The 23,347-nt window shown below is 42.2% G+C and overlaps 3 protein-coding genes and 1 pseudogene across 9 annotated transcripts; 2 read left to right on the forward strand and 2 right to left on the reverse strand.

Moving 5' to 3' along the window:
• Positions 1 to 11: 11 nt before the first annotated feature.
• On the reverse strand, positions 12 to 2,403 carry MGAT2 (alpha-1,6-mannosyl-glycoprotein 2-beta-N-acetylglucosaminyltransferase). The gene has a single exon (XM_082452192.1). The coding sequence runs from the start codon at positions 1,915 to 1,917 to the stop codon at positions 577 to 579; it is 1,341 nt and encodes a 446-aa protein (XP_082308318.1). The 5' UTR covers positions 1,918 to 2,403; the 3' UTR covers positions 12 to 576.
• A 75-nt stretch (positions 2,404 to 2,478) lies between these two features.
• On the forward strand, positions 2,479 to 3,807 carry RPL36AL (ribosomal protein L36a like). Its single transcript, XM_082452310.1, has 2 exons — positions 2,479 to 2,603; positions 3,356 to 3,807. The coding sequence occupies exon 2, from the start codon at positions 3,387 to 3,389 to the stop codon at positions 3,705 to 3,707; it is 321 nt and encodes a 106-aa protein (XP_082308436.1). The 5' UTR covers positions 2,479 to 2,603; positions 3,356 to 3,386; the 3' UTR covers positions 3,708 to 3,807.
• Positions 3,808 to 4,831: 1,024 nt separating this feature from the next.
• On the reverse strand, positions 4,832 to 17,187 carry LRR1 (leucine rich repeat protein 1). Of its 5 annotated transcripts, none has more exons than XM_082452199.1 (4): positions 16,709 to 17,187; positions 13,243 to 13,341; positions 10,637 to 11,358; positions 4,832 to 6,066 (listed from the first exon to the last, which is right to left on the reverse strand). In XM_082452199.1, exons 1-4 carry the CDS (start codon positions 16,919 to 16,921, stop codon positions 5,826 to 5,828), a joined length of 1,275 nt encoding a protein of 424 aa, XP_082308325.1. In that variant the 5' UTR covers positions 16,922 to 17,187; the 3' UTR covers positions 4,832 to 5,825. The 5 variants fall into 5 exon arrangements, with proteins under 5 accessions (XP_082308325.1, XP_082308324.1, XP_082308323.1 ...); XM_082452198.1 differs by having other exon boundaries at positions 13,243 to 13,344; XM_082452197.1 differs by lacking the exon at positions 16,709 to 17,187 and adding an exon at positions 15,784 to 15,862.
• Positions 17,188 to 17,214: 27 nt separating this feature from the next.
• Positions 17,215 to 23,196, forward strand: LOC309656119 (small ubiquitin-related modifier 2 pseudogene; annotated as a pseudogene). 2 transcript variants are annotated; one of them, XR_014268831.1, is made up of 2 exons: positions 17,215 to 18,517; positions 18,822 to 23,196. The product of XR_014268831.1 is annotated as a small ubiquitin-related modifier 2 pseudogene (transcript). The 2 variants fall into 2 exon arrangements; XR_014268832.1 differs by having other exon boundaries at positions 17,215 to 17,967; positions 18,436 to 23,196.
• The last annotated feature ends 151 nt before the right edge of the window (positions 23,197 to 23,347 follow it).

The raw sequence follows: 23,347 nt of genomic DNA on the forward strand, positions 1-23,347 counted from the left end.
ACAGGCAAATCTTAACACAATAATACAGGAATCTTTAATACTGAAAATGACTCTGTTCTGACAGGGTGTTTAACAAACATAACTTTCGAGTTATAAAACCAGTGAAGCAATCCCTTCCTAGTAACTGTGTCAAGAGTGAAGCTGGGCTTGTTCCATTAATACTCTTAACAATTTCATTGTAATACTTTTTACTAATATGACAATTTAAAATAAATTTTGCTGTACTTAAAAGAAGTCTTGAAAGTGGAAAAGTGTACAAAGTTCCGGATAAAAAGATTAATAGATGCAATTTAAATAAAATTTCCCCTCTTCTCGCTTATCAGTTAACAATAATGATTACCTTTAGCAGATACACATTGAGCTTTAAAACCCAATTCTCAAAATGAAAACTTGTGTTTTAAATCTTAATCAGACATAAAAGGAAAAGATTACTATATTGGGACACCTTTTACAAGAATTCTGTTGTATTAAAGCAGAAACCAGTTCCTAAACCCTTTTATTCAATTGTATATTCTGTTTGGACAAATATCAAAAATAGAAGACTGTCACTACTTTTGCTTTTGTAATTGTGATTTTTTACTGCAGTCTTCTATAACTTTTACAGAGTTCATGGTCCCTAATATCTCCCCACCCTCCATTTTTCCTAGGTGGGGAAAGGGCTGCCATAAACTTCTCACTGATAGTTAGAGTTTCTGGAAACAGGTACTGTTTGTTATTATTTAAGAGTGACTCAATTTGGGCACTCTGGGTGGATGGTCTACAGGTTTTTTGGTGGTGCATACCACAGTCTCCAGCATGAAAAATCCTAGGAACTTGAGGAACCAGCACTTTCCAGAATTTTGGAAGACAAGATACAGTCAAATACTGAAGGGTCCAGTCCCAGTTATAATCATCGTAAGTACAGAAAGTATCTGTGCACTCAATCAGCTTCTGATATGCATCCCGGGTCAAGGCCAGACCCATATTGTGCTCTGTGGATTTCCACGTTTTCACATCTACCTTGTCAGCAACGCCATAGAAACTGCGAATGGCAGTATAGGTCCCCAGGGAGAGAACATCACACTCAGGACACTCTTGCTGCTTTAATTGCCACATCTTTTTGAAGACATGGTAAAAGTCTGGGGCTAAATAGTGATCCTCTTCTAGGAAAAGTATGAGGCCAGCATAGTCTCGAAGGACTTTGACCCTCTCCCATACAAAATGCAGCTTCCACCACCAGTGGTGTTTGGTTTGGGAGAATTTGGCCTCTCTATAATGGCCGAAGGAGTCGGGATATTCAGCATTAATGCATCCCATCTGCAAAGCTGCATTCTTCTCCACGTCTCTGGGGCAATCTCTGGGGTCAGTGCCCGGAAACTCGTTGGGGTACAACTGAATACTAAAAGGAAAGAACACCTGCAGAACCGGACAGAAATCCACCCCAGCAATCAGCTGATTGATCTCGGTAGACCAGAAGTCATGGCTAAAGATGACGAAGACGTTGTCGATTCCCTGGGCTTTTCGAAGTGAGTCCAGCAGCAGTTTGAGGTATTCAGGCCGGTTGTGCACCTGGACCACCAGCGCCAGCTCTCGGGGGGCCCAGGAGCCGGCCTTACCTACATTCCTCACCGTCTGGTCAAAGTTCAGCTGGTACACTAAGGACCGGTACCGCAGCGTCAGGTTGTCCACCTCGGGGCGCGGGGCCGACGCGACTAGTGGAGCCGCCGACTCGTTGGAGCCCCGGCGGATGCCCACGGACACGGCGGGATGGTCCCCGGCCCGGGCGCCTGCACCCCGCGCGGGCTCGGCGTCCAGCAGCGGCGGGGAGAGGGCCTCGTTCTTCCTTTGTCGCCCATTGCTGCTCCAGAGGACGAAGCCGCAAGCGGCCACCACGAGCGTCAAGATCAGCACCTTCCGCTTGTAGATGCGGAACCTCATGGTCTCCGGCGCCGGGAGCGCAGGCAGGCGGACGGGCGCGGAAAGGAGCTAGCGGCTCCGGCGCGGAAGGGGCGGGCGGGCGGCGGCCGTGGCCTGCAGCAGTCGGAACTGGCCCCCGCAGCTGTCCTCGCTAACTCATCCCGGGCCCCGGGGGTCCTGGGGCCCGAAGGCTCTCAGCTCCCCCGCGCCGCCCGGGCTCCACACATCCTCGCCTGGCAGCTGCAGCTCGGGCACCGGCCCCGCCGCTAGGAGCCGCGGCTCGGCGTCGCCTCGGTCCTCTCCATCCAGGACGGGTCAGGGAAGAAGCCTGTCGCGGCCCCACCACACCCCGGCTCCGTTACCTGCGCTTCCAGCGGCCCTGCGTCCTCTGTGCTCGCATCTTTACGCGGCCCCGGACGTCCCAGACCGAGGGACGCACCCTCGCCCCACTCCGGCGGCGACTGTCCTGACAACCAGCGACTGGCCCGCCGAGCGCCGCGGTCCCCCGGCCCACACCCCTCCGCCCCGCCCCTCGGGCCGTCGGTTGGCGATTCCCGGTCGAGTCTGGAGACGCACGGCCGTCGCCGCCCGCTGCCTATTGGGCCGCAGCGCTGTCGCTCAGGCTCAGTTCCTACATCCGGCGCGTTCCTCCCTTTCCTGTGAGGCGTGAGCAGAACGAGGCAGGAACGTGGACGCTGGGTTTCCAGGTAAGCGGGGTGCGGGGCGGTGGCGATCCCGGCTGGAGTCCCCAGTGCTCAGGATCCAGGGTTGGGCCGTGTGGGCCCTGGTAGGAGAGGGAGGGCGAGGCCCGCCGCCTTGGTTCGTGGATTTCGAAAACGGGCTTCTCCCTTCTGGAAAGGGGCTCCCGCATGGCGGTTGCTGGGCCGGGAGGCACTCATTAGGGACACGTCAGCCTTCAGGGCTGCTGGGGGAAGGATGACGATGCTTCGGAGGGAAAAGTGAAACCAGGCTGATGCGGTCCTCGGAGAAGAGACGGGGCGGGCCGTGGAGGTGGCTCTACACCGCGCCCGGAGTCAGGCATGCCCGGGAGCTAGAACATGGAGGGAGAGGGTGCGCGGAGAGGCGAAAATAAACTGTAGCCTCGGCCTTCTTTCTCTGCCGAAGAAAATTAGGTATCACACCACTACGCTTTAGTTGTTGGGCAACCACGGTAAATTAAGCCCCAAAGGAACCCACTTTGTGGGGGAAACTGACTGTACTGGGCGTCCCTGTGCTGCTGCTCTTGCTGTTTTTCAGTGAGTCTCATTCTATAAGTGGTCCAATAATTTAAGGATTCCAAAAAGCTGTGCACTTATATGTGCATTTACTCATACGGAAAATGAATACTTGGTGCAATTATGTTACTGACTTATGTAATGTTATCTTGCTATATTTATAAAACACTTGAATTTTCAAAATGTTTAACGTTTGCTGCCATATTTTAAATATTTTACAACAGTTTTCATCGTGAAGACACCTCTACTGCAAAGATGGTCAATGTACCTAAAACCCGAAGGACTTTCTGTAAGAAGTGTGGAAAGCATCAGCCTCACAAAGTGACCCAGTATAAGAAGGGCAAAGATTCCCTGTATGCCCAGGGAAAGAGGCGCTATGATCGGAAGCAGAGTGGCTATGGTGGGCAAACAAAGCCAATTTTCCGGAAGAAGGCTAAAACCACAAAGAAGATCGTACTGAGGCTTGAATGTGTTGAGCCCAACTGCAGGTCCAAGAGGATGCTGGCCATTAAGAGATGCAAGCATTTTGAACTCGGAGGAGATAAGAAGAGAAAGGGCCAAGTGATCCAGTTCTAAGTTTTGGGAATCTTTTGTTCTTCTATTTTTGAGAGCAAAATGTTGAAGTTATAGAAAAATTGCCTGTATGAGAATAAATACAGTGATATTCTTACTCAAATCTTTTGTATTTTTTAAAATATAAGTAAAATTGCATGCCTAATTTGGCTCTAAATTAAAAAAATAATGGTAAATTATTTGTAAGTGAATTAAGGTTCATCCTCTTATCAAATTCATTATTTAAATTTAGTTCTACAAGAATTGGCATCTTGTATTTATATAAAAAGAAGGTGGGCTTCCCTGGTGGCACAGTGGTTAAGAATCCACGTGCCGATGCAGGGGACACGGGTTCGAGCCCTGGTCCGGGAAGCTCCCACGTGCCGCGGAGCAACTAAGCCCGTGCGCCACAACTACTGAGCCTGCGCTCTAGAGCCCGCGAGCCACAACTACTAAAGCCCACAGGCTTAGAGCCCGAGCTCCGAAACAAGAGAAGCCATCCAATGAGAAGCCCGCGCTCACCGCAACTAGAGAAAGCCATGCGCAGCAACAAAGACTCAATGCAGCCAAAAATAAATAAAGACCCTGCTTTTTGTATATGAATTTTAGGCTAAGAGGCTTACAATGGGGATGGCTTGTAGATGAGCAAGAATGCAAAGGGCTAGGGTGTAGGAATAACATGGTGGGCACTTATTCCCAACACAGACTTTTATATCTACATTTATTGATGAAGAAATAATTGTCTTTCTACAGGAACATGTAAAAATCAGATCTGCACTAAATTACTTTTAACTATGCCACAAAACTTCATTTTTTAAAGAACCATGTTTTAATATAGTTGTTTTATAATATTTTTAGGCAGTGTCTCACCAATTTATGAGTTCAGAAAATCCTAAGATACTTAATTACAGAATTCTTAGTTTTAAAGAGCAAAAGTGAATTAACTTTAGAAGGCAGTATAAAGTCTGGGCTGGAAATCCCCAATCTAGGTTCACAGAGAGGATTTTTCTCCAGTTACTTTCACTCTTTCCCCTCCTTTGTTCCCAGAAGCTAGTTCTGACACTGTTGGCAGTGATCTAGGAGAGAGGCTGATTTGAAAGGCAGTGGGAATGAGGAGAATGAAACAGTTCTGCTTCCATTTTCCAAGATTCTTTTAAGTTGGTTCCTTTTATATACCCTCTGCCCTAGTTCAAATCCTAATCATCCTTTAGCTGGTATACTGTGGCTGATATATTGCTATCAGTTTTTTAATTAAAAAACTTAAACATATTAAGTGACTAAAACGAACAGAAAAAGAACCACCCTCATATAATACAGAACTTAGTCAAAGCAATTTTCTGCTACTCCCACCCAACCCCAAAACCTCATTCCAGCCCTAAAAATTAAAAAACTTAGAAATCACAACAAAGATTATGGAATTAATATTATAAAACTTGTAAAACCTGAAGTCTATTTGTCCAAAGCAACTCCTACTTTATGTATAGTGACTAAAATTCCATATATATTTAGAATAATATACCTGAAAAACATAAAAGTGCTTAAAAACTTATATGTAGTTTCATATCAAACAAGTTCTCACTACAGTTTAGACTATATTAGTCCAAAGTATATTTTCTGCATACAGAAACTCAATTTCATTTTTTTTTTTTTAATATTTATTTGGCTGCGTTGGGTCTTAGTTGTGGCATATGGGATCTAGTTCCCTGACCCGGGATTGAACCTGGGCCCCCTGCACTGGGAGCACAGAGCCTTAGCCACTGGAACACCAGGGAAGTCCCAGAAATTCAACTTCTTTAACTGAAACGCAAGACGAAAATTGATAAGAAAATTATATGACCAGAGTGGTTGGGATCAATATCTGTTTAACATTAAAAAATAACCCCACAACCCATCTGGAAACACTAGGCTGAAATAACACAAGTGCAATAAACTGATAAAAGTTAACACCACAATAAAATTAGGTTTTAATGAAATTAAGATATTACAGTCAAATGATTGAAAATGTTACACTAACACATTCTTCCCCTCAAGCAAGTATACAAAACCCATGAAAAGCTTCCCTTTCTCCAATTTGACATTTAAACAATAAGTGAGTCCCAAATTGGCGTGTAACTAAATGGAATATTTTTGTGGTATCACTTATTACTTTAACATATCACAGGAATTTACATAACAGGCTAGAGAACAGAAGTAAGAGACAACAGGTGCTTCAGTACCACCCATATTATCTACTAAGACCACAGTGTGAGCAACAGAGTGTAGGTTCATGGTAGTAGTTCCTTGAATAAAACAGCTTAGACAGAATCTTCCACAAACACAGGTTTTTGCAGTATCCAAATCTTGGCAAAGATGGAAAGGAATGATATGAGAGCCATATGGAATCCTATTGGAAAAAAAAATTTTTAAATATCTTTTAATGTGTTACTAGATTCAAAACTTCATGTATTAGGACATGAATTACTGGACACTGAAATTATAACCATGGAAAAATAAAATTATTAATTAACTCAGTACATTGTTTTATTTTCCTAACTGGTACGAATGGGGAAAATATACTAAATAACAGCATATGACATATTTTGTAAACCTAAGAGGATCTATACCACTCCATAAAGTATCTTTTAGCACTGCCACTTAATAGCATAACCCACTGAATACAATGAAAGGGCCATCTGTCCTTTATATAATTATACTGTATGACCAGTGTAACGTAATTTAAACGTATGGCTCTGTCATACAATTCTTATAAATGGTAATGAGAGAATTACTCAGTTCTATCTGTGAAGAAACATTTATTTAAATAAATCCATATAGGGGCTTCCCTGGTGGCACAGTGGTTAAGAATCCACCTGCCAATGCAGGGGACGTGGTTCGAGCCCTGGTCTGGGAAGATCCCACATGCCACGGAGCAACTAAGCCCGTGAGCCACAACTACTGAGCCTGTGCTCTAGAACTCACGAGCTACAACTACTGAAGCCCGCGCACCTAGAGCCCAGGCTCCGCAACGAGAAGCCACCCTGATGAGAAGCCCGTGCACCGCAACGAAGACCCAACGCAGCCAAAAATAAGTAAATTAATTTTAAAATAAATCAGTCAATGCATATATTCTCATAGGCATCAAGTGTTCAAAAGGGAATTTTAAACTGTGTGAAACAAATTTCAAACACATGTTGTTTGGGGCATTAGTTTTACTGTGTAGCCAAGTAAGCAATTTAACCTTGCTTAAATTAAGTCATTCACCCTCTTGCTTAAAATTTCAATGGCGCCCAATACAATTAAAATCCAATCAAGTCAAAAAAAAAAAATCAAGTCAAACTCAAAACCCTCATCTACAAGACACTAAGAGACAGTCTCTTGAGGTTGCCTGCCCACTGCCCAGCTCGCTACTCCACGCTAAACACAACCATATCGCCGTCACTGCGCGTCTCCCCCACACTGTTTTCTTTGTTGTTTCTCTAGTACCTAGGCTGGCACATAATAGGTGTTCAGATCTTTTTCAACAAATAAATAAAACCTACTATTATAATTTAAACTGGAGTTTAAAACCCTATTAGAAAAGTCTGAAAAGATACACATCAAATCAAAAATAGTGGCTTACTTTTCCTAAGGGATTTGGTATTGGTCTTGTTTGCAATTTTTAATTTTTTCACATGTAAGAATTTATTACTTGTGTAAGTAACAATTTTTTTAAAAACCACATGTTTACATTCCAGGCTATTGGTTATAGTCTAAGGAAACAGGAAAGTTAAAAACTGTACTTTCTACCCAACATAATTTAAGTTACCACATATTTTTCTAATAGACTATAACTTTCTGTTTATAACCAGTAGTTAGGACAACTTTTTTAAAATAAATTTATTTATTTTTGGCTGCGTTGGGTCTTTGTTGCTGCACGAGGGCTTTCCCTAGTTGAGATGAGTGGGGGCTACTCTGTTGCGATCCACGGGCTTCTCATTGCAGTGGCTTCTCGGTGTGCGGGCTCTAGAGCGCAGGCTCAGTAGTGTGGCGCACGGGCTTAGCTGCTCCGCAGCACGTGGGATCTTCCCGGACCAGGGATTGAACCCGTGTCCCCTGCATTGGAAGGCGGATTCTTAACCACTCTGCTACAGGGAAGTCCCAGTTAGTACAATTTATCAATAGCTAGATAACAGATGCTGTTCTCGTGGCTTTGGATCTATATTCTTTTTAAAACAAGGGAGCTGAAAACATGCAAAATTATACTTTAGTAAAGATTAGTCATCTTAGCCAATCTGTTATGATCTTTTCAAATCATCAGTAACCATTTATAGTATTTCTCATTTGGACATAATTTTCAAATTTGAATAAGTACAATATATTATTTTTTTCATATGAAGTCTCAGAGAAAGCATAGAACAAGAAACTCGGGAGCAGTACATTTCCAAAAGACACCATTTAGATTTCTCACAAATCAGCGGTCTTAACCTGAATCATCAGTATCACTTCTGGAGATTTTAAAAAATATATGACATACTGTAGGTGTCCATCTCTGGAGATTCTGAACTAGTTGGTCTGAGGTAGAATCTAGGACCTATATTACCAGAAAATCTAGATATGTATTTCTCATCTATATTATTTAGGAACTCCTCCACAATTAATGATAACAACATTTGATTTTTAATTGCCAGAGAAGCAAATTACTTGTATTTATACATCCAATAAGTATTTATTGGGACCTATTATGAACAAGGCACTGTTCTAGGTCCTTACATGTATTGTCATTTAATAGGTAATTCTCAACTCCTAGTTAAGAGTCAATGCCTAAACCAGTGGTTCTCAAAGTGTGGTCCCCTGACCAGCAGCATCAACATTCCCTTTGAACTTGTTATAGATGCAGTTTCTTCATCCCCACTCCAAATTTACTGAGTAAGAATCTCTTGAGGGTGGGGACCAGCAATCTGCTTTAGTAAGTACTGTGTTACAATAAGCATGATTGTGATGCACTCTCAACTTTTGACGATCACTGCCTTAAAACAATGAGCCCTTAGTTACTTTTACAGCCTTTGCATTCAAAGTGTAGTTCATGGACTAGCAGCCTCGCCTGGAATGTAGGCTTAAAAAGCACATCTCTGCCGCAGGCCTCTACAGCACAATCTGCTGAGCAAGACTCCCAGGTGATGTGAATGCACTTAAAGTTTGAGAAGCAAGCAGCGGTTCTTCATCCTAGCTGGCCACACATTAGAATACCTGGGGAATTTAAAAAATACTGGGTCCTACTCCCATTCTTTTTTTTTTTTTCAAATTTATTTATTTACTTTTGGCTGAGTTGGGACTTCACTGCTGCGCACGGGCTTTCTCTAGTTGTGGTGAGCGGGGGCTACTCTTCGTGGCGGTGCACGGGCTTCTCTTGTTGCGGAGCACAGGCTATAGGGCGCCCAGGCTTCAGTAGCTGCAACACGCGGGCTCAGTAGTTGTGGCTCCCGGGCTCTAGAGTGCAGGCTCAGTAGTTGTGGCTCACGGGCTTAGTTGCTCCACGGCATGTGGGACCTTCCCAGAGCAGGGATCTAACCCGTGTCCCCTGCATTGGCAGGCGGATTCTTAACCACTGCGCCACCAAGGAAGTCCCCTCCCAAACATTCTGATTTAATAAGTCTGGGGTGGGGACTAAGCATCAGAACTTTTTGAAGCTCCTCAGGTGATTCTAAATGTGAAGTAAAATTTGAGAACCACTGCTTTAGGATAAGAGCTCTTAAGCTAGGGATGGTGAAGAGGAAAGACTGGCTTGGGTTTCAGTGGGGTCTATGAGCATTATAAAGTTGTATGCAAAAGTCTGTATTTATTCATGTGTGCATTTTTCTAGGCCCATAACTTCTGTCATTTCTTTCTTTTTTTAAGAGTCTCTCCCCACTAAAAAAAAGTTAAGAATCTCTTCTTCGAAATATGGTGTTCCTATCATTTTATAGGCACTCAATAGTAATTTGGTTCACATCTTAGCTTCCACTCCTATATGAAAGAAGCCTGAATAAAATGAATAACTGGAGTCTGGTGTCTCATGACCAACTGCAGTTAGTGTTCAAAGACAAGGGAAGAGAACCAGGAGCTACTGAGTCCTACTATATGCCAAATGCTTTGCCATTACATTAGGTCATTTATCTTCACAACTCTGTAAAGTGGGTATTGTTCCTGCTTCACAGATGAGATTCAATCAAAGAGGTTAAGTAACTTGCTAAAGCCACACTAAGGGGTGAAGCCAGGAATCACACCTAAGTCTGACTCCAAAGACCACACTTTACCACTATGCCAGACTGGAGTTCTCAAACTTTTAGACTGTATCAGAGATACCTGGAGGACTTGTTAAAACACAGATAGCCGGACCCCACCCTCAGAATTTCTGATTCAGCAGGTCTGGGGTGAAGCTCAAGAACTTGCACCTCTAACACATTCCTAGGTGATGCTGATGCTGCTGGTCAGGGAACCAGACTCTGAGAAACAATGTCACTCATCGATTCATTCACTCATTCACTCACTCACTCATTCTTCACTCATTCATTCCCTAACATACTGCAGGTATGGGGGATAGATATCACATTTTAGACCCAAGGGAAAGAGTGGAGAATAAGGCAAAGTCCATGCCCTCATGGATCTTACATTCTAGTGAGACTATCTGACAGAAAACGAACAAATGTTAAAAAAAAATATATCATTCCAGGCAATAAATCCTATGACAAAAAAATCAAGCAATGTAAGGGGGTGGGGGGTAAAACTTTAGATAGGGTAGTCAGGAAAGATCTTTCCGGGGTGCCACTTGTGCAAAGAACTGAAGTGAGAAAGTAAGCTGTGAGACTTTCTGGAGGAAAAGCAATCTAAGCAGAGGTAAGGAACAGCAAGACGGCCACTGGAGCAAAGCGTTAGACTGTGCACAGCATCACAAGCTATGTTAAAGACTTTGTTTCTCTGAGGATGACGAGAATACCAGGATGCTATCAAAGGCTTACCTATTATATAGTACGGTTCGCGCAGAAGATTCCAATAAAGTTAATGGCATTTGCAGCTTTATAACTGGAAGGACTTTTGGTTGTTCAAAAATATTTCCAAAAAGATCCAAGTACTCAAGGGATAAATTTTTAAATTCACTAGGCAAAAACGGAAGCTTATTTCGAGCCGCTGACAAAAAACGCAGGTTTGTCAGATGTCCCATCTTGAAAGGAAGTTGAATCAATTCATTATCATCAAGTTTTAAATCTGTAAGTTCTTGGAGCTGGCAAAATTGTACAGGGAGTGCCTTAATTTTGTTCTTGCTGAGATCCAAACTCCGAAGTGACTTCTGGAGTGTAGACTGACACAAGGCTACACTAAATGACTCCAAGTGATTATCATTCAGGTTAAGTTCTTGAAGGTGGATGAGGTCTCCAATTGTAGCTGGAAGCTTTTTTATATGGTTGTGACTCAAGTCTAATTTTCTAAGGTTTTTTAAGGAAAGCATACGCATATCAACCCGGACAAGCCCACAGTAAGAAGTCTGAAGATGTTCCAGAGAATAGGGGAAGTTCTTGCTTAGAGGATAGTCCTTTTTGGATGTGATAACCATTTTAGTTTTAAATTTTTCAAATTCTGAAGTCTTCACTGGTGTGAGGGTTAAAAGTGGTGCCTCAATATCACAGCCTCTGTGAGCCAGTCTCACAGCTGAAAGGAAACCCTTTAGACTGCTGGAATTGGCCTGAATACATAAAAATAAGTTGTACAATTATAAATTCCATTTTAGATAATGCATCCATGCTAATCCATCCTAAACAAAGTCTGTAAAGTTATATATGCAAATCATGCAATCATTTATTGAAAATGGCTGTACAAATTTTTTTAGTATTCTATTTTCACTAAATTTCAATACAGATACAAAAAACTTTAAAAGTTTTTGAAAAAATTATATTGAGAGACATACGCTAAATAAAACTGTTCATGGGGGAACCATAAGAGTATAAAATAAAACAGGAAAGCATGAAAAGATTCCACTTAAGATTGGGGTTTAAGATGAACTGACCCATCAACTATAATCCAAAAAAAAAAGTTACTTAACCTTAGTAACCAAAGTCAAAAAAAAAAAAAAAAAAAAAAGAAAAGATGAACTGACCTAAATCTCCAGTGCCTCTGAGATAGAATGAGGTAGTGCGGTGCACTGCAAAACACTAGGGGGGGTTATTCACAAACACTAGGAATTGTGAAAAGCAATGGCCCTGTCAAAAGCAAGGCCAAATAGCACTCAATGCCAAAAGTACTAGAAAACATCAAAGCAAGAGACTGCTTCCAGCTGGACATAGAAATCACTAATAAACTGGTAAGTGAACTAAGTCATCAATAAAAATAACTAATACTTGCAGGATACTTTAGAAGTTTCGTAAAGTTTATATGTGAAGGACTAGTGAACTTTCAGCAAGTTTGGGAAACTAAGTATATGATCCTATTTGGTTGGAATGTAGGAGCTTTGTAGAGCAGTAAAAGAGGAGAAATATAGTACGGGGATAGATTACAGATGAGCTTGATGCCAAGGTAAGGAGGATAGAATGATCAAGCTGTGGGAAATCACTGAAGAATTCTGAGTTGAGAATACATGACAAGAACTATTTTGGCAGCAGTATACACAGTGAAGTGGAGTGAGGAAAGTCTGGTGACCCGGGTGAAGTAGGTCCAGCAAGTAGGTCCAGAGTGGTCATCAGTGTCAAGTTCTACAGAGCTCAAAAAGGATAAGAAATAATGGCAATGTGATTGGCAAATAGGAAGGAGATCACTGATCTCTGAGGCAGTGTTTTGTGAGTAACCAGTGAAAGCAGAGGTCAAAAGAGATAGCAAGAAAGTGGAGCCAACAGATTTAGCCTTGATTTTCCAGAAATTTGTCTATTCTACTTTCTTAATTGGTAAGACCTCTCAGCTTGTTTTTAGGTAGAAAGAGTTAGTGGAAAGATAGGCTGAATATCAAGAGAAAATGAAAAACCACAAGAACAGGAGGAGGTAGGACAAAACACCTCCATTCAATACAAATACCTTAAACAGTTATTAAACTTTTAATGTTTACAAAGCACGTGGCTTGGGGTTAAGGATACGGCAAGGTTGAACAAATCACTGCTCCTACCCTCGGGAAGGGGGAAAAGGAAAAAGTGAGATAAGGCAAAGAAGAAAACAGTTTTTTATTCTAATGGTTTATGTATTTTAAAAAGTGATTATAGTAAGTAAAATACCCCCTGAAGTGTTTCTAATTGTATTTCATTCTTTTTTTTTAACACCAAATTTAGATTCATCACCTGTGATTCAGCTGGCAAAATGTAGACCTGAGCCACCTGCCTTATAGAGTTCTGTCTAAGAACACCCTGAGGCTCCATCTTGGGCACAGAAGCAAACCCAGTTTTCCTTCCCATCCTGGGCAACTTTTCTGAGACTGACTCTGCCCTTTTAGAGGCCATACATGCATGCCAGGGAAACTGCCGTCACTTCTTCAAACATACCTGCAAGTGACTGTCTCTGTTCAGCTATGTGGGTATCAGGATCCTAAAACAGCCTCTATTCCCTTTACAGTCAACCAATCTAAGCATTAATGTTTTTAATACCATACCTTACTTAGACAGATATCCACGGGAGGCTCCTTTAACCGAACAGTGGCTTTCCCCTCATCCACAAATTTGGTGAAGAATTGCTCAATGTTCTCCTTTAGCTGCTTAAAACCAATGGGACAAAAGGACAAAACCAGGTACTGTTAGTCAATATTTATTACAACTAGAATGTGCCAGTCACCTTGCCAGGTTTGGTTTGGCCTTTAGTCCTTAAGTCTGGGTGTTCTGTGGTTTTAAGATTTAAAGGTTTTTGTTTGGTTGTTTTTTGGGGTGTTTACACTCCTTATCTAGCTTCTGGTAAGATATAATTGTTCTGGGCCTTCCTTGGTGGCGCAGTGGTTAAGAATCTGCCTGCCAATGCAGGGGACACGGGTTTGAGCCCTGGTCCTGGAAGATCCCACATGCCGTGGAGCAACTAAGCCCGTGCACCACGACTACTGAGGCTGCGCTCTAGAGCCTGCGAGCCACAACTACTGAAGCCCACGCACCTAGAGCCCGTGCTCCGCAACAAGAGAAGCCACCGCAATGAGAAGCCTGCGCACTGCAACGAAGACCCGATGCAGCCAAAAAAAAAAAAACGTAATTGTTCTCCCTGTCCGGTAACTCTTTCTTCTTCGAAAACAGAAACCCCTGTGTTTGAGAAGAATGCTTCTTTTCTCCCATTGCCAATAGTAGTTACTTGCCTTCTTAACTTCAGCCCATTAGCCTGGGGTGGGCATGCCTCCCACAAGATATAAACTCAGTGAAAACAGGAATCTTGTCTCCTTTGTTCACCTTTATTTCCCTGGAGCCAGAAAAGTGAGTGACACATAGTAGCTGCTCAAAAATTTTTAATGACTAATGTTGCTTCTGCTTCAGACTTCAATGCAACAACTATTTATTGAGAAGCCACTATGTACCAGGTACTATGACAGGGGGCTTGGGACAACAGTGGTAAATAAGACCAGCATGGTAATTACACTAATCAAGTTGGCAATCTCATAAGAGACAGTTATTAAACAAGTAATTACAAGCATAACAAATATTAAAAGAAGGGAAGTACAGGCTGCTGTAAGACCTTATTAGCAAAGGGGTATGAAAGTGACCTTAAAGGTAAGAAATGAAGGATTAAGAGATGTTAGGCAACTGAAGATACTGGGGGAAGACACAGGGTGTAGCATACCAATAAGATGGAACAATGTGTTCAAAGCCTTGGAGGTAAGAGAGCTTGGTAACTGTGAGGAGCTGAAAGGCATTCAGTATGCCTGAAAGATCCAGTGAAAAGAGGCAGGTGAGCCTGGAGAGGCAAACAGAGATGAGATGGTGAAAAATTTTGTAAACCATCTTAAGAATTTTGGATTTTATCCTAAGAACAGTGATATCCACTAATGGACTTTAAGATAGGAACATGATTAGGTCTACATTTGGAAAAGTTTCCTTTAACTACAGTGTAAGAATGAACTTTGGGACAGGGAGAATGGGATGGAAAAAGACAACGGTAGAAGTAGGGAGATCCTTTCAGAAACTAGCCAGGCAAGGGACAATGGTGATTTAGATTACAGCTGGGATGGAAGGAGGTATGAAAATATGAAAGCTACCTAGGAAGTAGAATTGAAAGAATTCAATAATATATTGGATGTGGGGAGGCAAAGGCTTTAAGGTGCCTGGATGGGGCAGAATACTACTTAAAGGGTTGCAGAAGACTGTCAGAAAAGCAGGGTTAGGGGTGGCAAGGAAAATTAATCTGGGGATATTTTGAGTTTGAAATACTGCTACACATCCAAGTGAAGATTTCCAGTAGGTAGCTGGCTCAAGTTGGAAGTTAACAGAGAGGACTAGCTAAAGAACATATTTGGAAATCACAGTCAAATGGATGACAGCTGAAGTCAGGACAGAAAAGTAGAGGGTTGTAAGAAAGAGCCCCAAGATATTTCCATACTGAGCACTAATACCTACTCTTCAAGGCCCAGGACAAAACCACTTTAATTCAACCAATAAATGTTTACTTGACACCTACTATGTCCCAAGCCCTGTGGCACCACCTCTTCTACAAAACTTTCTCAAGAACTTTAATCAGAATTGACCTCATTTTTGATATTATACTACTCTGCTTCTACCTTTATTACAACACTTATCATAGCCCACCTTTATAAGTGGTGGTTTCTGTTTCTCCCTTTCTAGTCTTGGAAAAACAGTGACTAAATCAGGTTTAATTTCCCACAGTATCTAGCACGGCACCCTGCACACCGTAAGTCTTCAACTAGCAGTTTACAATAAAATTTTGGTTAGGTCAGCTACTGACTATTAGTGCAGTAAAAGTTTTAAAGGAGAGATTATAACAGACTCTGAAAATAAGCAGTACCTAAGCTGGGCATGAAAAGATAGGTTTTAGGGAAGACAAGGGAAAAAAGGGAGACCCAATTCTGGTTATGAGTTTGCTTTTGTCACCTAACAGTTTTCTAACCTTTAACATTTGGGTGATTTCTAAAGTCCTTTTAATTCAAAAAATTATACGAATTGATTCCATGGAAAGGGGAGAATTATTTAGACTTTCAACTACTCACATCAAACATTTACGTGGCTCTGAATGAAACAGCAATAACTCCTTTCCTCAACTATGAGTATTCACTGCGGAGTACAACACTGTAAGGGAAATAATCCCAGAAATTGTATAAAATCCAGTCAAGAGTCAGATGCAATGGTGGGTGATGAATTGCCCCAATTTTATTATAGTAGGCACAAGGGTATTCCAGTCATTTTCACAAAATAACGTGCTTGATAATCAACGTAAAAGGATTTTATAAAACTTGAACTTTAAAAATTCTATTTCAAAAAATTCTACTTCAACTTCCAACTTCTTCTGGAGGGTTTACTACTCCTAGGTAGATATGAAAAAGTCTTGGACCTAACAAATCAAGACTTAGGAAATCAAACATTTGAGGAGAAAAAAAAAAAGAGAGAGAGATGCAGTAACCAATAACTTTAATAAAAATATCAAGATGTAACCCAAGTATTACTGCTTTACTACTGTACTAATCTGGTCTAATGACCTTAAACACACCCCCACAAAGCCTTAAAACAAACAAACCAACAAACAGAAAAAACTAGCTAAAAGCCTGTGGGAGAAACAGAATCTACTGAACCAAAGTGTAGTCATTTTACAGTTCCCCCAAACTGGACTGATGCTTCGTTTATAGCTTAATCCGGCAGGCCGAAATTTCCAAGGCTTTAAAGGGGCGGGGCTGCCATCTACTACTAAACAGCAAGGCTGTCAATACAAAGTTGCAGAAATGGGCAAGAAAAATAAGAAGTGCACTCTCAAAATCTTTCCTCCTCGGGGTCCGTAGGGAGACGCCGGGGTCCGGGTGGTCATGGGGTTCGGGGGCCGGGCGCTCAGGAACCCCTAAGACGCAGTCCAGCCTCGGGAACAGTCGGGCGCTTAGGGCAAGAGCGCCCGGCTGCCACCCTTGACCTGCCTGCTTCACGCACCTCATAGCGGGTCCCGAGCTTGTCCTTCAGGGTGGAAATGAACAGGCAGACGGGGTGCTGGCCGCCGCGCTCGCCCCCCGCTCGGGGCCGCGGCTGAGTCCTGGGCGCCTGCTGACAGAGGCTCAACACCGCCCGGACGCCCTTGCCCCGGTTCCTCAGCCCCAAGGCCGGCAACTGCCGACTGACCACCTCCACCTCGCAGTGCAGCTTCATCTCACCGGAGATCCGGCAACCAGCAGCCACCTCTCGGCTTTGAAACTTCCCCCTTCCCGCCGCGCCGCGCCGCCGCCGGGGTCCTCGAGCACGCGGCTGTCCGGGGATCTGCCTGCCTGCTCGTGGTGCCGATGTCTCCGGTTTCTTTGTACAGCGGCTCCACGAATCCTGCGGGGACGGACGGCGTCCCCTCTCCCTTGCAGGGTCAAGTCCGCACTGTGGCTGCGGCCCGCGGAGGGCGGACACCGACCACCTGAGGACCCAGCGCGCGTCTCCCGAAACCGGCGATCGGCGGGGGCGCCACGTCCTTTCCCGGGAGCGCGCGCTGATGGCCGCAGCTGTTATAGCTTGGGGCCGAGTTCTAGTTTCCGCTGTTGACCCTTAATGCGCTGCACGTACACGTGGGGTCCTTGAGTTTCCCAAGGAAAGGCATCAGCTCCTATGTTACCGGGGAAGCCTTTTTGCCTAGATACCTTCGGCCCTTTGCGAGTTGCCTAGTGCCAGTTGGGGCGCGACATTTCCGGGCGCTGATGGGCTGGTGTTTTGTTTTGTTTTTGGTGCTCCGGAGGCGACACCTGCCACGTCAGAAGGGAACTTGATATGACAATATTTGACTTGGCAATTCCTGTTGAACAAATTCCCACTTTGCAACCGCTAGTGGGTTGGATGGAGTGGCTGGCTTAACTGCATCTAAGGCTTGGAAAGACCGTCCAGACCCCAGATACATACCCTTCGGACTCCTTATTCCATTTATTAAAGAAGGGCCAGGCCCTGGGTGGGGCGAGGGAGTCGCTCACACTTAGGGTGGTAGTAGTCTCGCCCACTTAAATTTTGCGTGCTCGCCTCTCGCTGGTCCCAGACTTGTATTAAATATTCCATTTTGTCTAAGATGTACTTTCACAAGTGTGAAATGGCGTCCAAAACTAGTGACAATATAATGATTTATTCTTGAATGAGCGTCTCTGTGTACAACAGTTTGAATCTAGAGCGTTATCCGTTGATTATCTTATGAAAAACGAAGCTGGTTCATGAAAAGTGGTGATAAGGTAGTAAAAAATTACTTTTTTTCCTATTTAGTATTCTTGCTTGTAGAGCGTGAAAGCACTACTCAGCATTTACCAACAGTTAATCTTACGGCTAGAGACAAAAAGGATTAAACTAAAACGACACCCTAGAATTTTCAAAGAAATTGGACTTTATAGGAATTACCTATTTTTTGTTCTTTGAGTGGGTAATAACATAGATGAAAATAGTAAAACACCTGCATAAACAAGTATGTTAAAATATACCTCCGAACCTAAAGAAAAAGTTGGGAGCTGGGAACATTTTAAATGTTGGACAAACTGTTGTAATTTTATTTTATTTATTTATTTTTTGGCCACGCTGCATGGCTTATGGGAGTTCCCCGACCAGGGATCAAACCCCTGCCCCTGCCAGTGAGAGCACCTGAGTCCTAACCACTGGACCGCCAGGGAATTCCCTAAAATTACTTTTCATTTCTTTTATTTCTCCAGGTTTCTGTGCATACCAGGCATTCAACAGATAATTGAATATCTCTGACTTCCCGAATTTGTGCCCACAGTAAACTTTACTCAGGTTTGTAGCTCAGCTGGGTTCAAGCTAGTAAAATCATAATGTCATCATGTTCTTAGAGAGGACACAGTCTATGGACAGTGTAGACTTGTCTGCCCTAGCACGTTGGGACCAGATCTTGGAGCTGGTTTTTTTAATGGTAAATTTCATCTAAACTAAATAAACCTGGGACTTCCCTGGTGGCGCAGTGGTTTAGAATCCGCCTGACCATGCAGGGGTCACGGGGTTAGAACCCTGGTCAGGGAAGATCCCACATGCCGAGGATCTGCTAAGCCCGTGTGCCACAAATACTGAACCTGTGCTCTAGAGCCTGCACGCCACAACTACTGAAGCCCGCACACCTAGAGCCCATGCTCTGCAACAAGAGAAGCCACCGCAATGAGAAGACTGCGCACCGCAACGAAGAGTCGCCCCCGCTTGCCGCAACTGGAGAAAGCCCGCGCACAGCGACAAAGACCCAATGCAGACATACATAAATAAATAAAATTTTTAAAAAACTAAATAAAGCTATATAGTTAACAAATATACACCTAAGAATTAGACCTTTATAGTGCTGCTTTTGATAGGGATAGAGTAGGATAATTAAATAGTTTAGAAATCTCACCAGGGGATTAAAGACAGAAAGGAAATTTTAAGGGAGTTTGGGAGACTGTTGTAAGCTAATGACCACTCAAGAAAAGAATCTAGTTATCTAGCAACAATCTACTCTTAACTTGAAGGAAGACCAGATGCATCCAAGTGCCAGGCACACTCAAGCCACAAACCCTGATAGTTAAAACACAAGACAATAGATATGGAGTCTGAATCTTGTCACATGAAGTCAGGGAGTTAGTGGTCCTTGAAGGGTTGCATTTCTGCATGTAGCCAAGACGGGAATATAGGTGAAAGGGGAAAGTAGGTGAAAGGGGACATTATACCAAAACCTGAGATGAATGACCATATTTTAGTATATGTTACCACCCTTTTGCTAATATATATTTGACTTAAATAGTGCCATGACCATCCCGATTAGACCATATAGGGTCAAAGGAGGAACTTACGATGTAAGCCTTTGAAACCGCTAGGGGGCTCCAAGGAGATCCAGTTCTTTATGTCTCATGGAAGAAAGAATTCAGAGAGAGGCAAAGTGATAGATAAGAAGTGATTTATTAGAATAGGATGCGTGTGAGGCTTATAAGCAGGAGGGAGAGAGGGTGCTGCACCCTGAGAACTTAGTGGGCTCTGGTTTTATAATCAAAGGAAAAGTTGGGGGTGGGGAAGACCACCATCTTCCTCATTCCTGAGTAGACGTCACACTTTCATCATCAGTTCCTCCTCCATGTCGGCTGGGGGACTTTTCTTGTCCCTACATGGTCAAACCAGGACTGTCATGGCACAATGGAAATAAGCAAAAAGGTGTTAACATATGCTAAAAATGGTTAAATCATTTCAGGTTTCAGTATAATGTCACCCTTTCTTTATATTTTTGTTTTTAATGTGCCCAGAGGAGCATGTCCTAGGAATCAATAACTTACTGAGTTCACTGGACAGGATGTGGGTCTCATACCACCATTGTTTTATTGTTTTGGGACATGTCTCATGCTTCTCTTGCATGGTTTTATTGCTAAGCAAGCCTGCTTGGTTTTGTGGTTAAGCAAACCTGCTTTCTTGAGTAATCATTAACTTACAGGGGTCTCCGACACTTTTTTATCTACTTACAATCCCCTAGTGGGATTAACTATTTAATTACCTACTTTGTTACTCTGTCCCTATCACCTTGACATCTACCAAAAAGTGAGGAAGAAGGTGGTCTTCTCCCCTCCCCACGTTTTGTTTGATTATAAAAATATAGCCCTCTTTGTTCTTGGGGCTGCCTTGCCTGCCTGTTTGTATCTCTCACAAGCGTCCTATGTATGCTAATAAACTCACTCTTCGCCTGCCATTTTGCCTTTTCTGCAACGAGACAAAAGAACCTGAGCTTCAGTAAGTCCTATACTAGGTGAGTGGTTTCAATGAAAAGATAGTGGGTTCGAGGTCCTTCCTAAAGTCAGGGATCGTGGGTTCAAGTCCCATCTGAGATGGAGTGTGGTTTCCCTTTTCCCTGTTGACACTCTTTGATCATGTTTTATGGGTTGTGTTTCCACTATGATTTCCTAATTAATACCCAGCTGCCCCTTCTTAGTATTGCCATGTCAGTTCAGAGCTGCATTACTTCCCTCCAGAATTATTTCTAAACCTACCAGGTCTTCTTACTTCAGTACACTTATTCATTCATTTAATATTTATGGTGTTCTTGCTGTATGCCAGCACCTGTGCTAGATGTCTAAAAGGCAAAGGTGCTCTCCCTCCTCCACCGCTGCCACCTCCTTCTTCTGCCACTCCTGGTGCTGCTTGTGTGCTCTTTTGATGCGGACCTGCACCTCTTTAGTGAAGCGGCAGCTGAGGAGACTCTGGTGCTCGCCATGGCTGATGAAAAGTCCAAGGAAGGAGTCAAGACTGAGAACAATGATCATATTAATTTGAAGGTGGCGGGGCAGGACGGTTCTGTGGTGCAGTTTAATATTAAGAGTCATACACCACTTAGTAAGCTATTGAAAGCCTATTGTGAACAACAGGGTATGTCAATGAGGCAGATCAGATTCCAATTTGATGGGCAGCCAATCAATGAAACAGACACACCTGCACAGTTGGAAATGGAGGCTGAAGATACAATTGGTGTGTTCCAGCAGCAGACAGGAGGTGTCTACTAGAAAAGGGAACCTGCTACTTTATTCCAGAATTCTGTTCCTCCAGACCAAGAAGACATTCTCAATTAGAAAACCGCAATTTGGTTCCACCACATCCTGACTACTACAGTATAGTTTTCTCTATTCTTTCATTTTCCCCTTCCCCCTTCCTTTATTGTACATAAAGTAACTGGTGTATTTGCACAAGCATAGTGCACTTTTTTTTTAAAGTAAATGGCCAATGGTATGTTTTGACGGACATCAAATGGAGATGGGTTGGGGAAAAATACTGGTTCTGTGAAAATACCCCCTTTTCTCCATTAGTGGCATGCTCATTCAGCTCTTGCCTTTATATTTCAGTAAGTTATTTTGCTCTCACTGTTTAACAAAAAAAGAACAACATAAAAATCCTTGCATACCTTGTTTGATGGGAGAATTTTAATGCTTTTCATTTATCATTGTAAAACCAAGGACAATTTTATAACTTTTTTGTATGTAGCTGTTACAAGTAGGGCAATCTGTCTTTAAATTACTCTAAAAGAAATGAATCCTAGACAGTTTTCCCTTCAAGTCAAGCGTCTTGCTGTTTAAATAAACTTCTTGTTCAAATAAAAAAAGGCAAAGATGAGTTTACATTGTTTAGAAGAGACAAATAAACCAATAATTATACTATAATGGGAGAAATGTTAGATGAGAACATTAGAGGAGTATAAAGCAGGCAGATGATGAAAACAATTTTTTTGCTAAACTAAGGCTTTTTAACATCCTGAAAATTCTGGAACACGATTGAAAATGTTCAAGCAGGGGATAAAATTTAGACCTGTTTAAGAAAGGCTACTGTGGTCAGTGAAGGGATTAATTTGCAGTTAAAGCAAGCCTAGAGGCAGCAATACCAGTTGCGAGGCTAATACAATAATCCACCATCCACACTGTTGTCAAATTAAATTTTCAAAGGTGTCTCTCATCACAGAATCCTAAAATGTTGAGCTGAAACATAATTTACAGATATTCTAATTCAGTTCTCTCATTTTATACGAGGGGAATGGAAGCTGAAAAGAGTAGAGGAATTTGCCTGTGACCTCATAGATAGTCATTGTTAGAACAAATCGTGCTAGAACTTAAGTCTCATATGTTGTGCTTAATTCTTCCCAAAAATATTCATGGATTTCCACTCCACAATTTAATTAAATACAGTTACCCAAAGCCTTGTCTCTTTTCCCCTTGGAATCCAGGTCCTATTACCTAGACGGACAAATCTCCCCAGAGGAGTCTCTATGGTTTTCAGTTCCCACTTAGTACCTGATCTTTGGGATTCCCTGGAGCTCAACTCTGCATTTTATTTATTTATTTTTAGTTAAAAGGAAGCTTTTATTAACAGGAAGGTTTTTCTTAATTCATATAAGATCCATCTTTAATATTAAATTGGATAATATACTCCATAGTCCGAGTCTAATTCTAACCCGTGAACACCTTATTCCAGTTTAGTCCTCTCAGATGCTTGCTATGTTATTTATATTTTAACAGGTAAAAGCCATTAACTACTAGCTACTTAACTAAAAGTAACTACACTGGAAAATGAAAATTTATAGAATTTTGTCATTAGATCAGAGTAAAAAAATCAAACAGGATAAAATTTTGTTTAGAAATCTTTATCATTAGGGTATTCTTACACTTTTCAGAACAAGTATAATTTTCAGAAATTATACAAGGCAACTTATTAAATATCAATATTTAGCAATGTTTTGTTTAGTTGAAATGTTATTTTAATTGTAAAAACCATCTCCGGTTACAAAAAATGACCAAAAATCTTATTGGCTTTAACTTGCTTTTACAAATGTCCTAAGAAGTCTCAAGCTAAACAATATTTTAAGTAGAAAAACAATAATTTTCAAATAGTTTGTTATACTATTTTTGTGGTTTATGTACATATATTAACTGGTTTCTTTTATAGGAAACCTGACTAGAAGTTTATCACTTTAAGTACTGTGAAATAAAGGCAAGAGCTCATCACCTTTTAACAAAAATACTCTGTATGCAACAATTCCCAGTATCAAAGATATTCTTACTTATTTAGTGGTGGATAATTAATTGCCTGCTACAAAATACAAAACAAAATACATTTACTGGA

The sequence above is a fragment of the Balaenoptera physalus genome (assembly GCF_965194825.1).
Source record: "Balaenoptera physalus genome assembly, chromosome: 2".
NCBI lineage: Eukaryota > Metazoa > Chordata > Mammalia > Artiodactyla > Balaenopteridae > Balaenoptera > Balaenoptera physalus.

Excerpts from the sequence above, each read along its gene's own strand:
- MGAT2 (XM_082452192.1), bottom strand. The coding sequence starts at position 1,917 with ATGAGGTTCCGCATCTACAAGCGGAAGGTGCTGATCTTGACGCTCGTG.
- RPL36AL (XM_082452310.1), top strand. The coding sequence starts at position 3,387 with ATGGTCAATGTACCTAAAACCCGAAGGACTTTCTGTAAGAAGTGTGGA.
- LRR1 (XM_082452198.1), bottom strand. The coding sequence starts at position 16,921 with ATGAAGCTGCACTGCGAGGTGGAGGTGGTCAGTCGGCAGTTGCCGGCC. Across the intron at positions 13,345-16,708 it reads AGCTCGGGACCCGCTATGAG|CAGCTAAAGGAGAACATTGA; the intron begins GTGCGTGAAGCA and ends ATTGGTTTTAAG. Across the intron at positions 11,359-13,242 it reads TGGATATCTGTCTAAGTAAG|GCCAATTCCAGCAGTCTAAA; the intron begins GTATGGTATTAA and ends TTATGTATTCAG.